The following is a 24,859-nucleotide window of genomic DNA, read 5'->3' as shown; positions in this document are numbered from 1 at the left end:
CAGAAGACTCCAATATGTACAGTCCTGAAAAGGTGTCCAATATGTCAGTGGACACCTTTTCAGGAGCAGTGTTTGCCTCAGTCCATGTGGGAGAAGATGCAACACATACCATCAAGCATCTTCTGGCACTCACCACCCTGGGAGTCCCTGAAGAAATAAAGACTGATAATGGGCCTGCTTACACCTCTGGCAAGTTGAAGACCTTTTTCAATCGGGCGGGGGGAGTGGGGGTGAAGCATACCACAGGCATTCCTCACAATTCAACAAGTCAATCAGTTGTGGAAGGACCCATGCTACCACCAAGTGGGTCCTTAGTCAGCATCAGGAAGAGACAGAGACTATGTCTCCCATTGAGAGACACTGTAAAGCTCTCTATTTGATTAATTTCCTAAATTGCTCGTTTTCAGAGCCGACCCCCCTGTACTCTGGCACTTCTCAAATTCGGCCCGAGCTAAGCTTGATGAGAAGTCACCAGTGCTGATTAAGGATCCCAAAACTCAACACATAGCAGGGCCTTTCCCATTGATTACCTGGGGAGATATGCCTGTCTGTTGACTCCATCTGGCCCAAAATGGCTCCAGGCAAATACATTAAGCCCTACCTAGGACCAAAAAACTGCCCCTGACAAAAGTAACAATATCCCTTCCGAGTCTACTCTACAACATCGAGACCAGACCTCAACTGCCTGGAGATGGAAGCATTGAAAACCACAGCTTTGGCAAAGACTACACTGCTCCATTACTGGGGCCGAGGCAAAACAAGATCCCAGACATGCCAACAACACCAAAAGCTAGGAATACTCTAGCAATTCTTCAGCAAACCCCAGTTATCCCCTAATTCCCATTTCCCCTTATACTTATCTCCCCCATACTTACCTTCCCTCTTCAGTCCCTTTCCCTCTTCCCTAAAACTTCCCAACGCCCCCACCTCCAAGTTTTAGTGTTTTTATTAAAGAAATGGGAGAGCAAGAGTAGAGGGCAGCAATCAAAGGAGAAACAAGATATTCCCTCCTCTTCCCCTCAAAAAGTCTAACAACATGTGTTTATAGAACCCACAGAAGCTCCATTTCTGCCCAGGACGAAATCTCACTAAACACAATGTCACCACAATGATAGCCTGGATATTCCAGATGGTCCTGACAGCTCAGCATGCCCTCAGCTGGCTGTTCGGCCAGCCCAGCCATAATGTGTAGGTCTCCCTGGCCAAGACCCTCTGGCAAGATAACATCTGCCTGTCCATGGGCTCTGTCAATATGTGCTGCAATTCTGTCCGGTGGGGATCCCTCTCAGGCCTGACAAACATCCCTTCACAGGGAGGTGGCACAACCAGATGGAGAGCACTCAGGAGGGTTGGAATTGGTGGATGGAGAAACTACCCAAAGGACCAGAAGAACCTCAAGGATTTGATTTATTGAGGTCATCCAAGGCCAGCCATTGCTTTAACTCTTATTTTCTCAATCCCTCTGTTAGTTTTACTAAGGATGTTACCCCAACCAAAAAGATATACAATTTAAGCCAAATGGTGCAATTATATGTTAGAAATGTCATTTGACTCCTCCACTTCCTTCTCTTCTAGAGTGCTCCCACTGGGTGTGTTCCTCCTCTGTGGAGACTGGGCCTAGGGAGAAGTTCCCTCACGTCTCATGGAAGGCCTCTGTACTTCTGGCTTACTTAGCACACTCACCACAAATATCACCCTATTACAAGATTGGAGACAAAAAGATAAGATTGGCATGCCAAAAATGGGAACTTGATGGATTCAATGAAAATTGTGACTCCAAATTCACTGATTGGCCAAAAAGTAAAAGGGTCATGGTGTCCATCTTCCTCCCATGGGTGGCAGCTGCAAAAGGCCTAGGTGAGCTTTTTCACTCGGGGTGTTGGCTTACTAAGCAGGCTAACAGGACATCTAAAGCGCTCAGTGACCTCCTCTGAGATGAAGAGACCACCAGACAAAACCACGTGGCAATCAATTTCCTTCTGCTACTCTATGGACGTGGCTGCCAGAACTTTGAGTGGCTCTGCTGCTTCAACTTGTCAGATCACAGTCAATCAATATTGAGAGACCTCCACCTATTCACCACCCTTCACAGAAGTAAATGTGAACGCCGTTTATTTCTATTATTAACACACCTTTTATAGGGTTCTACAGGGTCTGCGGGCTAAGCAAATTACTATTGGCTAATACACACAGATTTACATTCTTTCTCTTATACACAAGGATATTGTTTTGCTTTACTCTCTCTTCTGCAGGAAGGTTTCAAGGACTTTAGCCTTTAATATCATGACTTATTTCAAAGACTGGTTTGTGCAGACAGGCCTTTACTAATATATAAAATATATCAACAATTCCCCCTTTCTCTTTTTGCACAAACCAGGCTTTGGATGTGACTCATTCTATACTCTTATGAAGACAAGATAACATACAACTTAGACTGTCATCCCGATTAACATTATAAGTAAAGTCTGTCCCCCTTCCAGCACAAGAGACCTCAACCATCCAGTGATGCCCCAGCTAGCGAACCAACTCCTAATGGGGTCACTATCTTCTTTCAGGGCATGTAACCCATCCTGTAGCTGTTGTTTATGGATGGAAGCTGAATGATTGGTAAGATCCAAGCAGCACATGCTTTCACAACTCTTCAGAACCATGTCCTTGTGCTAAGAGCAAAAAGTCAATTGTAGCTCGATTTTGTAATACTGCATGATGTACACTACTCACATCAGCTGAAAGTTCACTTAACATTGTTGATGTTAAGTTCAGTTCTTTCTTAGTCTAACAAGCGAGCCATTTTGGAGTTGCTAGGCCTTAGTTCTTTCAGGCTTTGCTTTGACTGATGTTTTTCATTTTATCAGCTACATTCAGCAATTGGTGTAAGCTTGGGTAGAAACAAAGTAAGCTTCCCAAGATAACAGGGTCTTCTATGTAGATTAGCAGGAATCCCATTCCATGCTCTATCTCCACAGATTAGGAATATGGAACTAGGTAATCACTTTGGTAGTTGTCCTGTGAGATTGCACCATGAACAAAAGCTTTACTTCCAGTGTGAGTAACGAGATCAGCTATAGGGTTGACTGCAGCCCAGTGCTGCATTACTTTGTTGGAATGACTTTTTGTTGGGGGCTTAAACATTATCCATCCACCTGAGGTACTGGTGGAACCTAACAAATCTAATTCTTCTGGGGGCCCTATAGTAACATTAAGAACTTCAATAATTTTTGCTTGCCAACAGGCTTCAAGTTGTCTTAATGTGAAGCCAACAGTGTGATTACACTCTTGCAACATTGCCAATTGATTCAGTCAAGTCTCATTACTAATTAAACCTTTAAATGCTGGAGGATCCCATTCAGGGACTCCTATGAGACAGGTGCGAAAAGGATCTCCAGGGGTGGCTAGGCTCAAACACATTGACCTTTGGCCAGTCAATGTGCCAGAGTGACCCATATGTTCTGTCGATTTTGGATGTTAGTTAGCAGACAGTTGGTCAGGACTATACACAGCACAATTACTATAAGCAGTTTGTTCCATGTAAAGGACACCATATTTGCAAACTCACAGCTAAAACTTTAACGTTAAATGAATTTTCAAAGATGCTTACACTAGCTCTCAAAGGGGGAATACTTATCCTTTATACTAACATAACAATTACTACACAGACTAAACTCTTTACCGTAAACTATTATGTAACTACTTTTAACACACGTGCTCTGGTATATAAGCGTGAAAGCAATTTGCTGAAAGGGTAAACACACAACTACAATTTGCTTTATATACAATTAGATGGAGTCTCTACACTTTTCTTAGATCTTCTACAGAATTTCCCTCACAAACAGACTATGATTTAACATGATTCAGTCTTGGAACGTTCACTGCTCCCGTGATGTCAGCTGGCAGCTGATCAGTGACTGAGGGCTTTGATGTTCAGGTTGTTCTTCACATTCTTCTAAATCTTAAAACAGAAGATAACTGAAAAAATTGGTAGAGACACAAGATCATAATAACAACATAAAATTTCTGTTGGTAAACTCTGTGTAGTGTTCAGACACAACTGTGTCCTGACATGTCCACTTCTGATCCACGTCTGAAGTACCAAGGCTGTGTGATGACTTCTCTGTTCACTGGATCTCGTGTGTTCAGAGTCACACAGTCTGGTCAGATGAACAGGTGACCTTTTTGAACCTGCCAACAAAATACAGACACTTCTCCCCTTGAAGTTAATGAATTACACTAATCAAATGCTTTTAGGGCATCAATTTCCCCCGTTATGGTTTGTTGTTTTTTTTTAAAAAATAAAAATGACATGTACTTCTGTTATAAATATCAGCATCAACACAAAACCATATACACAATGAATAAGAACCTATAACAGTTAAAAATCAATCAAATTATAAACATTATTAATAACATATGTAATATAAAACTACTATTATTAATTACTAAAACACTGCACCAGCATCCCATAGTTAGCAAACAAACAGGAACAAAAAAAAATATCAGTGAAGGATTGGATAACCACCTCCGGAAATGATTCTCCAAGCCCACTTCAAAATTGGTCCAGCTGTCATATTAATAGGGTCAAATTGATGAGTCAAAAAGTGACTCAAATACTGATTTGGTACAGAAAACATCTGGATCTGTTGGCAAACATTCCATCCAGGTAAAGTCAAGGCTTGGCCAGGGCCTAGTCTTTAAACTGGAAAGATGCCTTTTAACATATTTCTAAAACAAAGTTCTCAATATTAGCAGCTATGAGATGCTTACAGCACAGCAAACTGTTGAAATGCATTTGTACAAATCAAATGATCAGAAGCCTTAGGTACCAGACCAATTAAACCATGCAGCAGTTGGTTTAATCTGAAGCCTCTCCCATGGCAGCTGACCCTCAGCAATGGTACATTTTCTTAAAATTCTGGAAACACTGAAAAATAAGAAACCTATGAAAAACAAAACTGCAGAGATTGCAACAAACAATAGAACTCCCAATGAAGTTGAGGGTGTCACAGACTGCATTCACTTCTATCCACAAGCAGGTATTCATCAGCGTTCTGTCACAGATGTTTCAGTTGTGGCTGTCTTCCTCTCTCTAGGAAAATAACCATTCTTTGCAGTTTAGACAAGTGTCTCCAATAAAACATAAAACAATTTAAATTAAACAATATTTAAACCCAACAATAATTATTTATGACAAAAGGAAATAACAAAACTTAACCTTAAAAGAATATCTAAGTTAGAAAACTTAACTTAAAAACATTCAAGCCTAAACATAATAAAACTTGACTGTTCTTAATTCTATTAACACTTAATTTATACTAAATAAAAACATGACTTAATCTTATTCTGTTACTACAAAAAGCAGCTAAAAGTTTGATATATACCTTTTAAACACAATATAACAATGACATGGATTCACTATAAAGATTATAAAAATGTAACAAATACATCACAATTCTATGTCATCTAGCTTTGAGAATAACCCACAATAACCGCAAATGTTACTAAAAATACTTATTCATAATAGGAATTTGCCTAGTATATGCCTAAATTGGTTAGGATTTTAAAGTGCAGTTTTTCTAGAGAAAAATCGCAACAACACAGGATTTGGCAAGTTGCCATTTAGCTTTTGTAGCACTTTTCAGAAACATAAAGTCCAATTCCTAAACTAAAATCCAAAATCCAAATTGGTATATATCCAGTTATATGTGTTTTATATAACAAAAGGACTCACATTGAAATAACCTTATTCAAATTATGGAAAAAACAAGCAAATAGCTAATATATGCTATAACTTAACTTTGTCTTGTACAGTAAAGTTCTCTTAACTGATTATTTCTTAAACCACAAATCTCTTCTGTAGATAACATTAATTGGAAGGTTTTCCTAGTAGCTGTAAATCACACCATATTTTTTAACCTTAGGTTTTAAAACTAATTATTGAAAGGTAACTTCTGTTAATATTCACCTTAAACTTTTTTTTTTTTTAAACTTTCAAAGAATCATAATAATTTCTCTAGTAAAACTCTAAAAACTGCAACTGCATAAACTCATAATTACTTAAAATACAAAATTAACTCTAAAAGGGTATATAAAAACATTTTAAAAAACCAATGAATCATGACTTTTTAACAAACTGGGTACTATCCTGGTGTTTTTTCTTAGAGAGGGAGCAGGGGGGTGGACTGCTCGCCCTGCTGCTGCTGCAGCTCTGCTGTTATCTTTCTTCACATTCTCCACATACTCTCGCAGAGAGGAAAAACAGAGAGAAGGGAAAAAAAAAACCTCACAAAGTTAACTTTAACAAATGCAGTTGTTTCTCTCAATTTCCCTCTCATTGTTTGCAGATAGAGGAAAAAGGGCACGATTTTACAAAAGCAGGCGATGTTGCACGAAAAGTCTCTCATGGCCTGGTGCTAACAACAGTGACCATTGCAACTTACCAACTTTTAATTACAGTGATGAAGTTTGAACTAGATACTATATAGTTCGCGATTTTTTGGCTGTTTTGTCTCTCTTTGAAGCTGTCTGAGCCACCTGTTTCTGCTCAACTGCTTCTGTCATTGTTCAGCATAGCCTTAGAACTTTTCTTGCACTGCTTCTACCCTGAGGGTGCCCCCGCTCTCTGTGCACACCTCAGTGCTCCCCCATGTCCCGCTGGTTCGGGTGGAAACCAATCTAAATTTGGCTTCTTTTCTTCCAGGGTAGTAAAGCTGGAACTTAAGTAAGATTGTAGTGTTAAAAGTGGCTCCAAAAGTGAAGCAAGTAGTTCCGGATGTATCACATCCTGCCATAACTGAACAGATTCTGTTCATTGTTTCAGCGTTCGCTGAGGAACTTCTTCCTCGTTATTTTCTTCTCTCTGACTCTCCCTCCCTCTCTCCAAGGGCAGCATAGATAGGAATGCTTGCCCAGCAGTGGGAGGTAAAGGCATCTGCCGCTGTGATGCATGTAGAATTACGGGGCTCACAGCCTCAGCATATCTCGCTTTTCTGTTTTTTAAGGTATTAATTACAATCTACAAAGTTCGACTGAGAGACACAGTGTCCTTGCTCTTTTCCATAATTGCTGTTTCCCATATCAGAGCTGTTATTTCCGTCCGTTCCTTCACTCCAAAGAGCAGTGAGGGCACTGCCAAATGCCCATAACAATTAGCCCATATAATGAGCATATCCAGGTCTTTTTCCCGGGCTGCTTTGCCTCACTTAACGAGAATGCTAAGAAGCAGTTTCTTCGCCACCACAAATTCCACATCCATGCTAGCGGCAAACAATGGGGGGGAAGGTCGCAACCCCTCTACAACGCCCCCGCCCCTCGGACTCCCCCAGTGACTCGCCCCCCTTTATTTGCGGGCCACCTATCTGGTACTGATCCAAGGCAGCATCTATCTGCACTCAGATCCACTCCACCAACCTCAGTCCAAGGCTTCGTCCCACTGTGCGTGGACCCACCGAAGCCCCCCTGCCTGCAGGGCAGATATTGAGAGACAGCCACCTATTCGCCACCCTTCACAGAGGTAAATGTGAACGCCATTTATTTCTATTATTAACACACCTTTTATAGGGTTCTACAGGGTCTGCGGGCTAAGCAAATTACTATTGGCTAATACACACAGGTTTACATTCTTTCTCTTATACACAATGATATTGTTTTGCTTTACTCTCTCTTCTGCAGGAAGGTTTCAAGGACTTTAGTCTTTAATATCACAACTTATTTCAAAGACTGGTTTGTGCAGACAGGCCTTCACTAATATATAAAATATATCAACAAATCAATCTCAATGAGTGTCCAATTGCTAAAAGAGGACATCCAGGAGATTCAGACTGAGAAAGACCCTGAGTGGTTTACAAACCTTTTTGGACAATTCCAACTGGGAGCCTGGATTGCCCCTTTTCTCAATAATCTTTTATGGGTCTTTTTGGTTATTTTTATTGTGTTAATTATGTTTTTTACATGGTTTAAAAAAGGCTGTTGGGGAAGCTTATTTAATAAATAAAGAAGGAGGAGCTGTGGAGACCACTGAGTTGGCCAACAATGTAACCCCTCTCCTCTGGAGAGAAGGCCCTTATGCACCAGTTTGCCACACTCTCCCCAGGGCTAGAAACCCTAGGTAATAGCCTTCACTTGTGACAAGCAGAAAGGAGTCACCCCCCAGCATGCCTTGCAGCCCATGCAAATTTTGTGCAGCCCATGCAGATTCTATGTATCCCATTGGTCCTTCCCCTTTGCTCCGCCCCTGAACCTTCAGTTGCCTAGTCCTAATCCTCCTATATAAACCCCTACTCGCTCTGACTCCCAGGCTCTTTGTCCCTGGACCCCTCCAAGGAAGAAGCTGAATAAAGCCTCCTGAGGAACTCCATATGAAGGCTCCATCTCTTCTCTGCTGTGTCACTCAAAGAGCTACAATCACTCAACAGCCCTTTCTAGGGCTCAGAGCTGAGACCACTCTTGTCAGGGCAGGGATTGACCATGTGCCTGAGTGTGTCCTTCCACGGATGCTTCTCTGGGAAGGTCATGGCACCCAGACCACTACCCAGGCTGCAACAATTACTAACAGAAAAAAAGTTTAAAAAAAAGAAATATTCAAGCAAGACACCACAAATCATGTTTTATTAGTAAGGGATTTGGGGGAAAAATGTATCAATCTGACTAGAAGTATCTCTATTAAATATAGCTACAGATATTATACCAAATAGCAACTATGCATGTTTTCTCCCTCTTGAATGGGCAGAACAGAGTTCATTTTCACATTACATATTTTTGAGAAAAATGTTTCAGTATTAGATATTTTCCAACAGAAAAATCTGTCAGAGCTACTGAAAAGGAAAGGGGTCACAAGTGAAGTGTGACAAATATGTAGGATATTGTTTAAACAAAAGGCAATTCTAGCATTTGACCAAGTTGATCATACACTTTCACCAATGTACTTGGGTCTTAAAATGTAGGAATCATGGAGTCATTTAGGTTGGAAAAGACCTCAGAGTTCATTGAGTCCAACTGTTAACCCAGCACTAACCAAGTCTACCACTAAACCATCTCCCTCAGTGCCACCACTACATGTCTTTTAAATACCTTGAAGGATGGTAACTCCACCACTTCCCCAGGCAGCCTGTTCCAGGGCTTGACAATCCTTTCAGTGAAGAAATTTTTCATAATAGCCAATCTGAACCTCCTCTGGCACAACATGAGGCCATTTCATCTCATTCTATCACGTGTTACCTGAGAGATGAGATGAACTCCCACCTGACTACAACTTCTTTTCAGGCAGTTGTAGAGAGTAGTAATATTCTCCCTGGGCCTCCTTTTCTCCAGGCTAAACAGTCCCAGCTCTTGCAGCTGTTCCTCCTAAGACCTGCACTCTAAGAACTGCCTCAAATAAAATCTGTACTTTAGTTAGGGAAAGCTCTAGAAGTATAATGAGAGTATAAAATATAATCAGACAAAGAACAAAACGTTCTGGCTTGGGTTTGGGTTTTTTTTTTTATGAATCCAATTAGCTAAAATTTCTAAACATGCTGACATTCACAGCCCACAGACCTTAGCTCTTCTTTTTCTGTAACAAGAGAGAGAACAGGGATAAGCTGTCAGACCATCCCACTTCAGATCCTATCCCACTGTAGGCAAACTATAAATTAACATTATGTGGACAAACTAACTGAACTTTTAGGCAAGATAAATATTTATTATCATAGTAGCAGAGCAAAATCAAGGCATCTGTTCAAATTTTCTGAAAACTATGATAAAAGACTACTGACTAGAGAGCTACAGCTCTTGAACATAGAGATGTAATAAACACTGACCTTTCTTTCACTGTTTAGTGTTAAAAAATTATTTGCCTTTTCTAAAAAGGCACAGAAAAAAAAATAAAGAAGTGATAGATTATAGACTAAAGTGCTGCATAATATGTTTTTTTACTGGTAGGTTATCCCATTAGTGATTTTTAAACAAATATCCCTGAAGATATAAGATATTTTGGTGGGCTGACCCTGGCTGAATGCCAGGTGTACACCAAAGCCACTCTGTCACTCCTCTCCACAACTGGACAGGGGGAAGAAAAGGCCTAAGCTTCATGGGTTGAGATAAGGACCAGGAGAGATCACTCATAATATATCACCACAGAAAAAACAGACTCAAATTTGGGATATTAACTGAATTTATTACTGAATTATAGTAGTCCTATTAAACGAGAACTAAATCAGATCAGGATAATGAAAAGTAAAAGACATCTTAAAAACACCCTCCCTCCACCTCCAAACTCTACCTCCTCCCACAGGGCAGTTCAGGGAGACAGGGAATGGGGGCTATGTTCAGTTTATCACCTGTGGTTTCTCCTGCTACTCAAGCAGAGGAGGCCTTCCCCTGCTCCAATATGGGCTTCCTCCCATGGGTGACAGTTCTCTATGAACTTCTCCAATCTGAGTCCGTCCTGTGGGCAACAGTTTCTCATAACTTCTCCGACAAGGATTGCTCTTCCACAGGGTACAGCCATTCAGCCACAGCCTGCTCCAGTATGGGTCCCCCACAGGGTCACAATGAAACCTGCCCTAGCATGGGCTCCTCTCTCCAAAAACCCTTGTCACAACCCTGCTCCAGCACAGGCTTTCCATGGGTTCACAGCCTCATCTCAGGCAGCACCTGCTCCAGCACGAGGATCCTCCACAGGCTGCAGGTGGATCTCTGCATCCCTATGGTCTTTCATGGGCTGCAGGGGCACAGCTCCAGCATGGAAATCTCAGCTCCAGCACTGGAAGCACTTCCTCCCACTCCTCAACTTGTCTGCATAGATATTGCTCTGCCCACATCTTTTTTTTGTTCTTTAAATATGTTATTACAAAGACATCACTGTCCTTCCTGATGGGCTCAGCCTTGGTCAGGGGGAGGATGGCCCTGGGACAATCTGGCATTGGCCAGACATGGCAGAAGCTTCTAGCAGCTTCTTACAGAAGCCACCCCTGTAGACCCCACCACCAAAATCTGGCCACACAAACCCAAAAAAGATATTAATTCACCATAAACTATATAAGTGCTTAAACACCTTGGGTAGATAGTGGTTTTCGAATCATATATTTTTTTCTATTGAAAGAGATTTTGATAGGTACATTTAGAAAGGAAGATTTTAAAAAATGCTGCAGAAATGTCAGGATTTGGAAATATCCTGATATTTAAGACTAAGATTCTAAAATTATCTTCAGAATATGTTTTAAGTGATCCTATTGAGCTTTTATCCATTTTAGCATTGAGGAGTAAATCACACTCTTCACCATCCTCTCTCTCTAGCGAGCATCATGACTGTTCATCAAAACAAATCTTACTGCAAAAAAGTAAAAAGAAAGCTTACTTTCTTAGCATCTGGCAAAATTATGTTACTAATTTGTTTTGAAGAACACAACCCAACATAATAGTACAAAAACAGAGTAGATGACACTTGGCAAAAGTTTGAATTCCATTTGTTTTCATATTATATTAGCAGCAGAGATTTGGGGTTTTGTGGAAAGCTTTTTTAGTGTACATTTGTTTGTTTTTTTAATTCTTTTAATTATTGGAATTTGGTTGTTGACTTGGGGGCTTCATTGGATTTTTTTCTTTTAGTTTTTCCTTGAGTTGTTTCAGGTTTTTTTTTTGGTGTCAGTAATTCTAAAAGATTCTTTATTATTACAATCATGCAAAAAACACCGTTAACTTGAAAATATGTACGCTTGGGATCCCATCATGTTCTTGAAACCACTCCGGAGTCCTTTGTGAGTAAAAGATAGGGTATGAGAACTGACACAAGGCTCCAGAATATTAGAATATAAAATCATCTAGAATGTTAGCACAGATGAAGGAAGACACTTCATTTTTTTAAAACAGCATAGTTAAAAAAAAATTTTAAATCTCAAGGGTTTTTTATAAGGTAAGGTAGAAAACATTACACAATTGTTAACAATGCTAGATTGGCCTAAGTATCTTAAGTAGACTTCCAAAACCAGCTTAGAGTAAGAAGACACATACTGCATCTTGAGATTGCTATAAATTTTAAGAGGTAGATGACAATATTAATCTAGTAGCAGTACAACTTTTATGTAAATATCATTAAATATTGTCTATACAGTGTCCCTATATTTGTAAGAGTGCAAAGAGAAGGGAAAACACTGCCTCTCAGCTAAAAGCATCTGTATTCATCTAATTCCTTGGTCTAAATCACTAGCTCTTCTGGAGATGCAGGTGGGGGAAATGAAAGGATTAGTAAGGCAGGGAAAAAAAATAAAATTAACCCTATTTGTATATGTAGACAGAACACACCATCAAGGCTGCAGTCTGGATGCAGACTGCAGAGGGTGGCTGAGCTCACAGCACAGTCCTCAGTTCATCTTGGCTACATTGAGTGGAAACAGCAGAAGCCCTCAGAGGCAGAAAAAGAAGTATCACAAGTTGTGCACAATGCTTCCCACAATACAAATTCAGACTCATTGCCTAATGTATTTTTAAAGGTGTTTCATTGCTGGAAAAGCACTTCTGTTCCTATTCACCCTATTCATCAGATTTCCGGGTTACCATTAAGAGGAAAAAGCAGTAAGTAATAGTAGCAGTGATAGAAAGGCTTTGTCATAGTGATGATCTGAGTGTGTTACTAGCCTGTCAGTATTGGTAAAATGTTGGTTGTTACTAAAAGCCATCCCTCTCAAAGTGTTAAAAGCACAGCTCAGTACAAAAATGGGATGACAATTTTTCTGTCCTTTGGATAGTCTTCAAATTTCTCAAGATACCATCTGAAAAACAAAGAAAGAAATCTGATGAGTATAGACTCTTCAAAACATTCTTGAGAAAATTAAATAATTGTACAATGTGTTTAATTTAATCCATACACGTTTTTGTCTACAAACAAAAAAAAATACTTTTAGAACCTACTCTGGATAGAAAAATAGCATTTAGTGCACTCACCCTAATGACATCTAATCACCAAATATAACAAAACTAAGTTACAGCTGCCAGCAATGGGAAATCAAACCAACAGATGTGGTGACATATGTCAGGGAAGGAATAACCCATTCTTTCAAAATGTATATTGTTACATATCCTGAGTATTTACACATTTTAGAATTAGAGGGAGAAAAATTAAATCAAAAACATGTCATTGCATAATGACTTCACATGGAAGCAAGGGATACTTCACACACTGGACTGAGAGTCAAATTCTGCATAGAAACATCTTTGGCTGAAGTTAGAATTTGGGTAATCAAACTGAACATGACAAACACTGAACTTGCCTTATTGCTAACACCCCTTAAAGACCATCACTAGTTTCAAATTCAGACAATTAAAAAAAAATGCAGAGCACTATCAGATATTATTTGTTTTCACTTTCCTTAACTAGCATATTTACTCCCGTTTTTGAATATTTGTTCTTCTGCTTCTCTGAAATAAAAGAACCAAGTTCACCTGGGCTCCTCGAAGGTGCAGATATTCATAATATCAACAGCTAATTGCAAGATCAAAGCTGGAATAAACAGAACAAAACATGCAATGCACGATAACCTGCATCTAGGGAATACAGTTATTACCCTATTTACCTATTTCAGTCATTTATTCTAAGTTTTTCAAATAAACAAACTACACTAACATGCTCCTTCACTTACATGGATTTGCTATTTTTAATTGCTTGGAGTTTTTTTCCTGTACCCCTCTTCCATTTTCATGCATTTTCCCTTTAGTCTAAAAAGCTTCTGTTAACATTTAGTTTTTCTTTATATTCTGAAAGAATGCCACCAAGGCTTAAGATTGATGGAAACCAACCATGGAATTTGAGCCTGAAGAATGTAATATACAAGGAGAAGCAGGAGAATCTGTCCTTGCTTCATCTGGCAAGGAGGAGACACTTAGAACTCATTTGGATGAGCCCTGGTCAACTGGGCAGAGCCTTGTGGTTTGCCCTGGCTGGAGCAGCCACACCAGTTGACTGGACAACCTTCAAATGCTCCTCCCAACTTAAGATACTCTCCAACTCTGCTCACTAATAGGAGATGATAAAACAGGAAGAGATGGTTATAGGCAACAGGTTAGGATACTTGTTCAGTAGGAGGATAATACAGACCCGGAACATCCTATAAACAAGGGGCAGGAAAACCTCTCTATATGGAGGTTTTCATGATGCCACTAAACATAAACATGGCTGCCCTCACAGATGGTCAGTATTTTTTTTTTTAAAACATTTTCTCCTTAAATTCATGTTTATTTCTTCTTATGCCCCTAAGTTTCAACACGAGAACCAAAACAGGAAACTGAAAATAACCAAAATAAAATCAACATGTTCAAATTCTTTTAAGCAGGCTATTCCTTAATGAAGTCCTTTCAGGAAACAAGTCTCCTCAAACTGTCCTTCTTGTTAGCAGGAAAGCCACATTATAAATACAGTACATGAGCAGTCAGAATGTTTGGAGCAGAGATTTCATTAAATATAATCTCCAGAACTGCTTTCATAATGTCCATACAACTGATTACAGTCAATATGATACAGACATGACTATAAAGTGTGCCTGTTAAAGACAGCTTGGGTGATTTTCAAAATTATAATAATACAGAAACAAGTTTGAGAAGGGAAAGTGTAGTATTTGATTAATTAAGACAATATTGCTAAACTTGTCTATAATCTTTACAGATCCAGGATGAACTACCTTCATTTAAACAAAATTTTGAGCACCTTGTTGCACTGTGTTTATGCTCTGTATTATTCTGCTGAAATTCTGCAGTACTTAATCTTCTCAGAGTATTCTCTATCATATTCTGCTCTAGAGCAGCAGTCTCTTTCACAAGACTTGCTCTGCAGCATCCCTATAGGATGAGGCATAATTTGTGAAACAGAAATGCTGTGTGGAATAGAGACAACAGAAATTACAAGGCAGGAACGCTTACTTGTGGTGTTGTCTTGCTCTTGAACCCAGGATGAAGAGAGTACACAACGCAAATGCAAGGCTTTCAATGGTGTAGCAGGCAAGGGCAAACCCAAACCATTCCAGGATCTCTCCAAAAAAGTTGGCTCCACTGACATACTCAAACATTCCTCCTGAAAGCAGGACAAAGTTACTTCAAAATACCTTAATCAAGACATCCAATGTTATCTTTTCTGCACACCAAATAGAAGCTCTATCACCAATGTCTTTAATCTTTAAAGTCAGTGGAGACAGCGTTTTTCAGTTCAAGCTGTACTATGAAGGTTCACTTCAGACGTCATTCTAAGACAGACCTTTTATAGCTCCATTTTTCCTCTTTAAATAAAGAAAGAAAAGTAGATTTATTATCATCAGAAGCAAGTACATGCCTTTGTGAATAATAACTTAATGACATGTTCTTTGATCATACACTAAACCTTTTTTAAAATATGTAGAAATAGAAGACATACATCCCTTTAGTCCCAGAAAATACTCATAGGGTTAGTTAGCCTACAATTTTTATTTCTTTAAGTACTTTAGGAATTAAGTTAATTATGAACAATACTATTATTATGAAGTAAAGTTCCAAATTTATTCTCTGGCTTACAAAGCTGTTGCACTTTTGTTTGCATTCCTCATCAGATCTGCTGTTTCAACCCTTACACTCAGTGAAAATTTGGCAGTCTGTGTTAAATCTATTGTATAGACAATTGTGCATAAACAATTGGTACTCAGCTGCTGGGAATTTTGTAAATTAAGAATTTCACCCTAATTCCAAAGCCGGTGTACAAATTTGTAACATCTCAGTATGTGCTTTACCAGTGAGAAACTATATTTGGCAATGGTAAAAAAAAAGTATCTGGCAGAAAAACCCCCCAAGTATTTGGGAAATGTAATAAAAGACATGTTTTGACCTTGCCCTAATTATACTACTTTTGTGACAAAAGAAAAGTGAAATTCTAGCACTGGATAAGCAACATCAGAAAGACCAGCTCCTCCTGATCTTACAGCAAATAACACATTTCCTTCAGAACCTTTCTGCACACTGAACATAGTACAGTATATTTATATTCATTTTTCACATAAGCACTTCAATTTACATCTATTAAAATTATAATTATTTTCACCTTCTTGGTGAAAAATATCAGCCTATCATACATATCTTAGTTCTTACAGTTTTAGTAAAATAAATTAACAACGAAGAAAAAGGAACAACTCAGAGAAAAAAATAGAGTGAGAACACAGAATTCAGAGGTAATATTCTTTCTGCTCTCAGTGAGTCTAATATACCCAGAAGAGTGTCTGCTTCCAAAAGTGTCAATAAACCTTAACACCTCAATACAGCCTCCACAAGGAGGCTTTCATATTCTCCATTTTCCCACGAAGGCCAAAATTAATAAAGCCAAATGAATTTGGATTTCTTTCCTCTTTTCCCTCTCTCTCTCTTTTCAAAATTGTTGCTATTCTGCGATTATTTAATCGACATGAGATGGATCACATGCTGAGTACTTTCTTCATTCCCCTCCTGCCCCCACAATGAGTTGATAAATTAGGTCTTTCTTCTCCACCCACCTGCTGATTCTCTGAAAAGTTGGGCAATGCTGTTACATTTTTACTCTTTTTTAAAAATATAGCCAATGTTGGTAAAGAAACCCAAAGATTTCCACAAGCCAAATGATACCATGAAATAGATTCCTTACAATACTTGGCTTAAGAGGAAAAAATAAAATGCTTCCCAAACTATAAAATCACTTCCTGTGGTAGAAAGCAAAATGTCATTTTCAGTTGCCTCTACTATCATAAATTACTATTTCCTCTAAAATACACCAAACTTTAGAAGGTCATTTTCACAGAGAATCATTTTAGGTTGGAAGGCATCTCTTGAGATAATCTTGTCCAAACACCACTGTTGAAGCAGGATCAGCCAGAACAGGTTGCCCAGGACTATGCCTCATCTGGTCTTGAGCCTCCCTACAATCTCTGTGGGCAACCTGTTCCACATCTGTGTGCTTGACCACCCTCACAGAGAAGAAAAAAAAATAAACAGAAAAATTTAGATATAATTTTATGTGATTGAATTCTGTGTCCAGTGCCTCTGGTCCTGTCACTACGCACCACTAAGGAGAGCCTGGTTCTCTCTTCTTTGTTCTCTCCCATCATGTATATATAAACATTGGTAAGATCTCCCTGAGCCTTCTCTTCTCCAGTCTGAACAGTCCAAGTGCTCTCCACCTCTTATATGAGAGATACTTCTTTTTGTTGCATTAATTTCTATACCATTTTACCTACCTCTTGGTATCTTGTAGCCAGTTTCCCCTGGTTTTCTCAGATTTCTGAGAATATGATCAGAATGAATATTGATGGCCATGCCAATCAACCACCCTAAAAAACCTGAAGAGAAATATTGAAAGTACTATATTTAGTGTACCATGTTTGTTCAGAAAACAAACTAGAGTCAGATATCACATTAAGCATATTGTCTCAAAGCAGTAGTAATGTAAGCAGCATATAAACAGTTCTGGTGACATACTGTACAGTCCCAGCCCCACACGGTGCTCTTCAGTCAGTAGAGCTCACGGTACAAACAGCTCCCTAGGGAAACTAGGGAAATAGCACTGTAAAAATGAAGTTTATTCTTATGTTGCTAGACTTATATAAATGTATGTATGTGCATATATGCAGATGTAACATGTATGTTTTCCTAACTTCCACACAGAAAAACAAATATGCTAAAATTTTACACATTGAAAGAAATAGTCATTTTCAAACTTCCCAGAGGGACATATCTTAGCCCCACTATCCTTTTACTATTTTACTGATGGCATATCATAATTTCCCCAACAGATTTCTGTGCAATAAAAGGAATACTACTGTGAAGGAATTAACATACCATTTACTCGTGCCATTCAGCAAAATGATTTAGCCATTTATTACAGCCTTTCACAGAAATTGAGACTGTCACATTCTGCATCCTTATGTTGTTGTGATGATGGGATAAATCAAAAGGAATTTAGGTTTGAAATTCATTATTTTTATTCCTCAGCAACATGGTACCTATGTTACCTGCCCTTGAAGGCAGCATTCCCTGCTGATAAGGAATAGATAAGGTCTGTTTTGAGGTTAACCAGTGCCTCATCTCAGATTCTATGAGTAGTTTTTCCAACAAGACACAATCATCTGGAGCATCCAGATCTATTGATATTAGGAGAAAAACTGGTAACCCACATCCCTTGCGTACAAGATTAGATCCAGATATGGACAATGCATACGTGCTTTTCAGATCTGATGTATGAAGAGAGCAGAGGTGACATGTGCACTTAATAAAAACTTTATCGTGCCAGATAAAAAGCTTCGTGCAATAGTTGAGGTGCTGATGGTTCTGTAACCTGCACCTTGTGAGTTACAGGTGCTGTTCTGCTTGGCAGAGCTGCTACTAAAAAAGTGTTTTGATGCACCAAAGAGTTAGCCATCAACATGTGAAGGAAGTAGTTGAATAGGGGCTTACTTAAAGGAGTAAGAAAAGACATGGCATATTGCAAAGGGTTTGAAGAAGCTAAAGCAAGCAAAGGAAGAAAGGAGTTTCCAACTAAAAGTGCAGATAGATTAGGAAAAGACACAAGGGTGAGGCACAGAAGCGCTAGTGTCCTGTCTGTAAGCAGTCACCACTTGAGAGTATCACCAGCTCTCTTGGTAAATTCACAAGCTCTTTATTGGCATACAGGTGTAAGGTTCATGCTGAAAGATTATGATGTTGTTCTTGGTTTTGCAGCTCATGGTTCTGCATTTGAAGCAGAACATTAAAGTGGTTGATACGTATACCAGGAACCTCCACTTTCTTAGTTTTCACAAAAACTTTTTAAAGCACTATATTGATTAACAATAGTCACCGGAGCAACACTTCACTTATGTTTAATGCTACTAGAAATACATATAAGCATGTATTTCAAACTGGTATTATTTGGGAAAAAAGCAAACAAAACCACAAACTAATTCATACACAGAAGTATTCATAACTGAAGGCAGATGAACCTAACTATTGTCATTTATACATTTGCATCTTTCAGAAATCCTTGAAAATTAAAAAAAAAACCCAAAAACACCCCCAAAAGAACCCAAGGAAACTTAAGCAACAAGTCTTATTAACTTGATTTTTTTTTAAGATATTTGAGTAAGGAAGAACTGATTTATGGCTCCTTAATCATGATTTATTCACAGCACTGTATTAAGATATCTTTCGACTAAGATACTGAAAACAAAGCCTGCCTGGCTTCAGTCTTCAACAGTTTTGATCAACAAATCCTTTAATTTTTTTTTTTGCTGGATTCTGATTTCAGGCAAGTGGAAGTTTGAAATGACCAAGAAAATTTCAAATATATTCTAGTGCCCTCTGAAGTCATTCCTCTGTACCTCAATTTCTCTATTTTTAGCACACAAACAGAACTGCCTCCTAATCTTGGCAAGAGAATCTACTTAGACTGAAATTTCTTCAACCTCATATTCATGACAGTATTTAGCACAGTTGTCCTCTACTGTCATCCACCATAACACTGGAATAAAGACCAAAAAAATTTGTTGCTGTTGTAAAAAGTTTGAAAAAAAATAGGAGAAACACTAACTTGCTCTGGCTACAGAATGACAAAAAGAAGGGTACTGACTCAGATCAAGGACCTACACAGTCCAGTACTTTTCCTTTGACTGATGAAGCAAAATATTACAGTTTATCTTCAGATGCCAATGATCGTTCTGTAAAGATTTCATTAGAAAATGATACTATAATTTTGACAGTAGGCAAAAGTAGATGCCTAGGAAACACAAAAGTAAATAAAATACTTTGTCACTAAATACCTTAGCCTTTTAATCATACCCATGGCTTCGAGTGTAAATGTAACATCACTTCCCAATTGAGAGTGAATTATCAACCCTTCTACCCCTTCCTTGTGGGGCCAGTTTTGTCATTTGACAAAACCACCCACCAATTACATGGGCAGCTGGATTGGTGCCTGTGTGTGCATCCAGCATAGATATCCTGACACCAATGACTTGTAGCATTTGCCACGATAAATTAGTAGTTAGCAGCTATCCTTGCTAGATTTTTTTACTCAATGAATTAATTTACTTTAGTTTAATCTGCATATTACACAGCAAGTCCTTGCTTCTTCTAAATCTGTATGCTGCTGATTCCATGGAGAGCTTCAAGTTTCTACGTGAAAAAAAATATATGACCTGGATTTACTTGGCTGTTAAAGAGCAAAGATGACTATCAGATCATCCAGCACTGCAGAAAGAAGTGCCCGCTCAGTTCTAAAGTAAAAAAGGTTAAAAAGCCTCCAGCTACACCAATGAGAAAATTATGAGAAGGCTTATAAAATGGCATTGAAGATACTATAAAATCACAATAAAAATAATATATTTGAAGACAGATGAAAATTACATCTGATGTTCTCCTAAACATGATTTAACTCACCTGTAATGAAGCGTGAATCACCCAGCCAGCCAGCAGGGTAAATTGCATAGGTGGTTAAGCTTCGGCCCTGCAAGTATCCATTGAAAGCACAGAACAGAAGCGCTAAAACAAAAGTGAAAAATGGTGTTGGTTTTCCTTCACGGATCAGAAGAGGAAAGATGAGTGCCCTATAGCAAACAAAGAAAATAAAATTTATTGTATTAACCACAAAAAAAGAATTTTGAAGTCCAAACACTGTCCACACTACCCTACCTTTCAAATTCTCAGCACCAGCCCTTGATGCCTGTTAGAAAAGATAGCTGCATTTGCTTTAGCATCTAAAACATTATTTTTTTTACCTAATTGGAATTACAAGATCAGCCTTCTCTCCCCTGTGGCAGAAATTTTGAACTTTGTATCCAAAGCAATTACTGTAGTGACAAGACTAAAGACAACGGATATTAAGCACAGTCCATTTTTGTTCCTAAATCCTCAGCTGTATCATCAAGCTTTCTGAAATGAGCTAGGACTCAAGATCCCTCCACCAAATTCCCCCAGCACTTCCAGGGGGAAAGTCAATTGAAATTAACTTAATTCACCTCAGTTTCCTCCCTACCCTGTACCCAAAACATTAATTGCTTCACCTTGATAATTTTGGTCTACTCTATGACACCTCTAAAGATGTGACAAACCCACAATTGCCATCCCATTTGGGAAAGGAGTCTTGATTGCTTTTCCTGGGAGACTATGAAGTAAACAAACTAGCTCTAAACAAGAAAAGCAGGTGAATATTCCTGTGTTCTTTCTTGTGGAGCTAGCCAACTCCCAATTGTCTATTATTTAATTATGATCTATAACGATACAGAAGCAGGATCACTGAAGCCTGAGCATTCTTCACATGTTTTCCATCTACCCAAGGATGACTGTTTCAAAATAACCTTTCCAAACAAAGTCCAACCCTAACAGCTTACAAGAAAGAGTAAAAAATGTATTACAGGATTATTTAAAGCATGCAATGCTACAACAAACAGAACTGTATAACAGAGGTCTCTTCCAGTCTACGTCCACCTACAGAAAAGGCCCTTAGGTTTGGCAATAGCAACAAGCAACTAGAAAAAAAGAAAGTGCAGCACAGCTCAGTTTTTGTACAAACCATTGCCTCATATTCAAGCTATTCCCAGACAAAAAGGATGAATTAAGATCCTATGTGAAAGCTAATATCTTTATGCTTAAGAATAGAAAAAGGAGAAGCAAAGACACAATTCCAGGTTTTCAATGGCAGCCTCCAGGTCAACCACATAGCCTATACCTCCCCACCACAAGGGTATGGAATAAACTTGGTCAAAATCAAGAGCTTTTCTCAATAAGGACCAGAAAATAATGTATCAGCCACACAAGTGGCTTAAAATAAACCTGATAAATCTATCCATCCTGTCTTGCTAGCAAATTTACTTATGGAGTATGACCAGTAGCTACTGTCCATTATGTGAAGGGAACAGCAAGATCACACCTGGACTCCCTCCAGCTAAGCTGCCTTCTCCAAGTATTTTTACAAAATGTCTGAATACTGTTAACTACCTGGCAACACAGGGCACTCAGCCTCAGCTCTGCCAGTATTTTAATGAATCATTGAATATGCTAAGCTGGAGGAAACACACAAGGCTCATCCAGTCCAACTCCTGCTATAAACGCTATGTTGAAAGACAATGTTGAGCAATATAATTGAAAAATAGTTATTGCTTCGCAACATCAAGATTATATCGGTACAGTGTGCTGAACTTCCCTTGTTGTAATAGTGTGACCTTAAGACAGCCTGGTCAATCCACTTCTGAATTGGGAATCACCGAGAGACACAGCAGCAGCACAGGGATTGCCAAGCCCTCCGTATGCACGCCGGAGCATCGCAGTGCACAGCACAGTACGCACAAGACAGCCAGCACCTCATCGCCACGGCTATTTACCCAGCTACCATAACAACACAGAACATACCTTAATGTAGCGAAGCAGAAGAGGTATAGTCTTATATACTATACTTTATATATATTTTTTATATATTTTTTACTATAGAAGAGAATAGTTAGCGACTATTACATTAAGTAACAAACGCTAATTAATAGAACCTCAACCCCTTCAGACGGCAAGCAGCAACCAGGTATCTTTATAAATACCGATACCTTCTCGTGCCCCCAGCATGGCAGAGAACCCCCACCTGTGCCCGCAGGCAGCGCAGCCCGCCCGACCCCGCACCTGTGCGCGTAGTGCAGGAGGAAACAGCCCAGCAGGACGCGGTTGGGCCGGGCGGTCGCGACTGCCCCGCCACAGGCGGCGAGCCCGAGCGGGACGAGGAGGGAGGGCAGCTCCTGCAGCGCCCAGGCGGGGCGGGCGGGCACCAGGCAGCCGAAACGCCGCGAGGAGTACCGGCCGTAGGGCATGGGGATGAAGCAGAGCAGCAGGGCGGAGGCGGCACCCAGGGCCATCAGCCCGTAGGAGAAGAGCTCCAGCAGCCGCCGCTCCTCGGGGCCCTCAGCCCGGAGCCACAGCGCGCACACGCCGCCATCACCAGCAAACCCCATTCCCCTCTACAGCCTCGCTTCATCTGGCACCGCCAGTGGCCGTCGGGGGCGTGACCGCCTCCACCCGCTCGTTGTGGGTGGGGCCAGGCCGGGCCGGGCGCTCGGGAAGTTCCGCCGGGAAGCAGCGCCGGGGGAAGGCGGGCTCGCGCGTGCGCGTCGGGTGCACGCGGTAGGCGCGCGGTACCTCCGTCCGGTTGAGAGCGGAGGCGAAGCCGGAGCGGCCAATTTTTCTTACGGTGGGGCTGGTGGCGCGGCTCGGCCGCCTTCTAGCTGCCATGGGCCGCAGGGCGCGGGACCGCCGGCGGCAGCAGCAGCAGCAGCGGCAGGAGCGGGGCGGCGGAGCCGGCGGCGGGGACCAGGCGGTGAGAGCCTGGCTGGGGCAGGTAAAGCGGGGCGGGGAGCGCTGGGGCCGCCGGGCTGACGGCGGCGGCGCTTTTCTTCAGGGCTGGGCCGGCGGCTACCCCGAGATCGTGAAGGAGAACGAGCTGTTCGAGCGGTACTACCGGGAGCTGGGCATCGTGCCCGCCGGAGAGTGGGACGCGTTCATGGCGGCGCTGCGGGAGCCTCTTCCCGCCACGCTGCGCATCACCGGCTACCGCAGGTACACGGGCTGGGGCTCCCGTGGGGCCGCGCTCCGGACAGCGGCTGTCAGAGCCACCTGGCACAGGGGGAGGTGTCCCGCCCACGGCAGAGGGGTGGAATTACGCGATTTTTAAGGCTCCTTCCAACCCGAACCATTCTATGATTCTGTGATTCTCCGTCCGGTGTCCCACCGGGTATTTCTCGTATGTAGCCACGCCAAAGAGATTCTCCACTGCTTGAAGGAAAAGTACTTCCGAGAGCTGCAGGACCTGGAGGTGGATGGCCAAAAAGTCGAGATGCCGCAGTTGCTGAGCTGGTGAGTGATCTGGAGACAAGGCATTCTGCATGTTCCTGCACGAACCAGCCTAGCTCATCGGTCTCTTTCTTCTGTTTCTGTTCTTTTCTCATCTCTTTCCCATCAGGTATCCTGAAGAGTTAGCCTGGCACACTAACTTGAGTAGAAAAATCTTACGCAAGTCCCCACAACTGGAAAAGTTTCATCAGTTTCTGGTTAGCGAGACGGAATGTGTAAGTTTTGGATAGATCTTGATTTTTTTTCTGGCATATCCTGAGCAATGTTTTACTGAAATACATTATGAAAGATGAAACTTCTTTCAGAAGTTCAGTAGCTCAGAAGAGTCTGGATTTTGTGTTGCAGCTGGCAGTGATGCATCCAGTGATTCTGGTGCATAACTGCAGCTACAAATATTTGCCTAAACTTAATTGCATTTTTGTTGTTGCTTGGGGATGTTCAAATGAGTCCTTGTAAAATAATCAGTTGCTGTTAGAAACAAAATGTGGTAAAAAGTGCATGCATGTGCATGATAACACTTAAGTGATGGATGTTTGTCACTTGATTAGAGCCACTTTCTCCTCTCTCTTGAGCAGAAACTACAGAATTAATGCCACTGGATAAATAAACAACTATTAGGAAATTACAATTGGGTGAAATACTGTGATTTTTTTTTTAATGCTAACGGAATTTAATCCTAAATTTATAGAGTGTATTTCTGACTGCTTTGTTATTTTACTATGTAACAATTTAAAAGTTTTGTTGCAGAAGAAATGCATTCTTTCATGGAATAAAAACACATTTAATTTCTTTTTTCCTTTCAAGGGAAATATCAGTCGTCAGGAGGCTGTTAGTATGATTCCACCTCTACTGCTTAATGTTAGCCCTCATCATAAGGTAAGCCTAGAATATAATGTGTACTGAAGTTTGTTCCCGGAACTTACCTTAAGTGAACTACAAATCACAAGAGCAGTATCAAGGCTGATACATGGTTCTGTTTCGTGTTGGTACATTTTATGCTTTCTGCACATCAACAGCAGGACTCAACTAGTGTTCAGATCACAAACACACT

General features: G+C 40.4%; 2 protein-coding genes across 5 annotated transcripts in view; one reads left to right on the top strand and one right to left on the bottom strand.

The window, feature by feature from the left end:
• Positions 1-10,126: 10,126 nt before the first annotated feature.
• SRD5A1 (steroid 5 alpha-reductase 1) lies at positions 10,127-23,095 on the bottom strand. Of its 4 annotated transcripts, none has more exons than XM_086900096.1 (6): positions 22,588-23,084; positions 20,362-20,528; positions 17,187-17,288; positions 14,881-15,031; positions 13,411-13,468; positions 10,127-12,740 (listed from the first exon to the last, which is right to left on the bottom strand). In XM_086900096.1, exons 1-5 carry the CDS (start codon positions 22,911-22,913, stop codon positions 13,444-13,446), a joined length of 771 nt encoding a protein of 256 aa, XP_086756222.1. In that variant the 5' UTR covers positions 22,914-23,084; the 3' UTR covers positions 10,127-12,740; positions 13,411-13,443. The 4 variants fall into 4 exon arrangements, with proteins under 4 accessions (XP_086756222.1, XP_086756299.1, XP_023777579.2 ...); XM_086900173.1 differs by having other exon boundaries at positions 20,362-20,463; positions 22,550-23,008; XM_023921811.2 differs by lacking the exon at positions 13,411-13,468 and having other exon boundaries at positions 22,588-23,095.
• NSUN2 (NOP2/Sun RNA methyltransferase 2) overlaps positions 23,088-24,859 on the top strand; it is a 20,099-nt gene continuing 18,327 nt past the window's right edge. The window contains exons 1-5 of the mRNA XM_023921810.2: positions 23,088-23,275; positions 23,357-23,514; positions 23,707-23,811; positions 23,918-24,023; positions 24,613-24,684. Of these exons, the coding sequence (XP_023777578.2) occupies positions 23,189-23,275; positions 23,357-23,514; positions 23,707-23,811; positions 23,918-24,023; positions 24,613-24,684 (528 nt within the window). The 5' untranslated portion in view covers positions 23,088-23,188. The remainder of the gene's footprint in view (positions 23,276-23,356; positions 23,515-23,706; positions 23,812-23,917; positions 24,024-24,612; positions 24,685-24,859) is intronic.

This window comes from Cyanistes caeruleus, chromosome 1, assembly GCF_971803275.1.
Source record: "Cyanistes caeruleus chromosome 1, bCyaCae1.hap1.1, whole genome shotgun sequence".
NCBI classification, from domain to species: Eukaryota; Metazoa; Chordata; class Aves; order Passeriformes; family Paridae; genus Cyanistes; species Cyanistes caeruleus.
This window is presented reverse-complemented; position numbering and strand designations above follow the sequence as displayed.

Excerpts from the sequence above, each read along its gene's own strand:
- SRD5A1 (XM_023921811.2), bottom strand. The coding sequence starts at position 22,913 with ATGGGGTTTGCTGGTGATGGCGGCGTGTGCGCGCTGTGGCTCCGGGCT. Across the intron at positions 20,529-22,587 it reads CTCCTGCACTACGCGCACAG|GGCACTCATCTTTCCTCTTC; the intron begins GTGCGGGGTCGG and ends TGTTTGCTATAG. Across the intron at positions 12,741-14,880 it reads AGAGCAAGACAACACCACAA|ATGGTATCTTGAGAAATTTG; the intron begins GTAAGCGTTCCT and ends TTTGTTTTTCAG.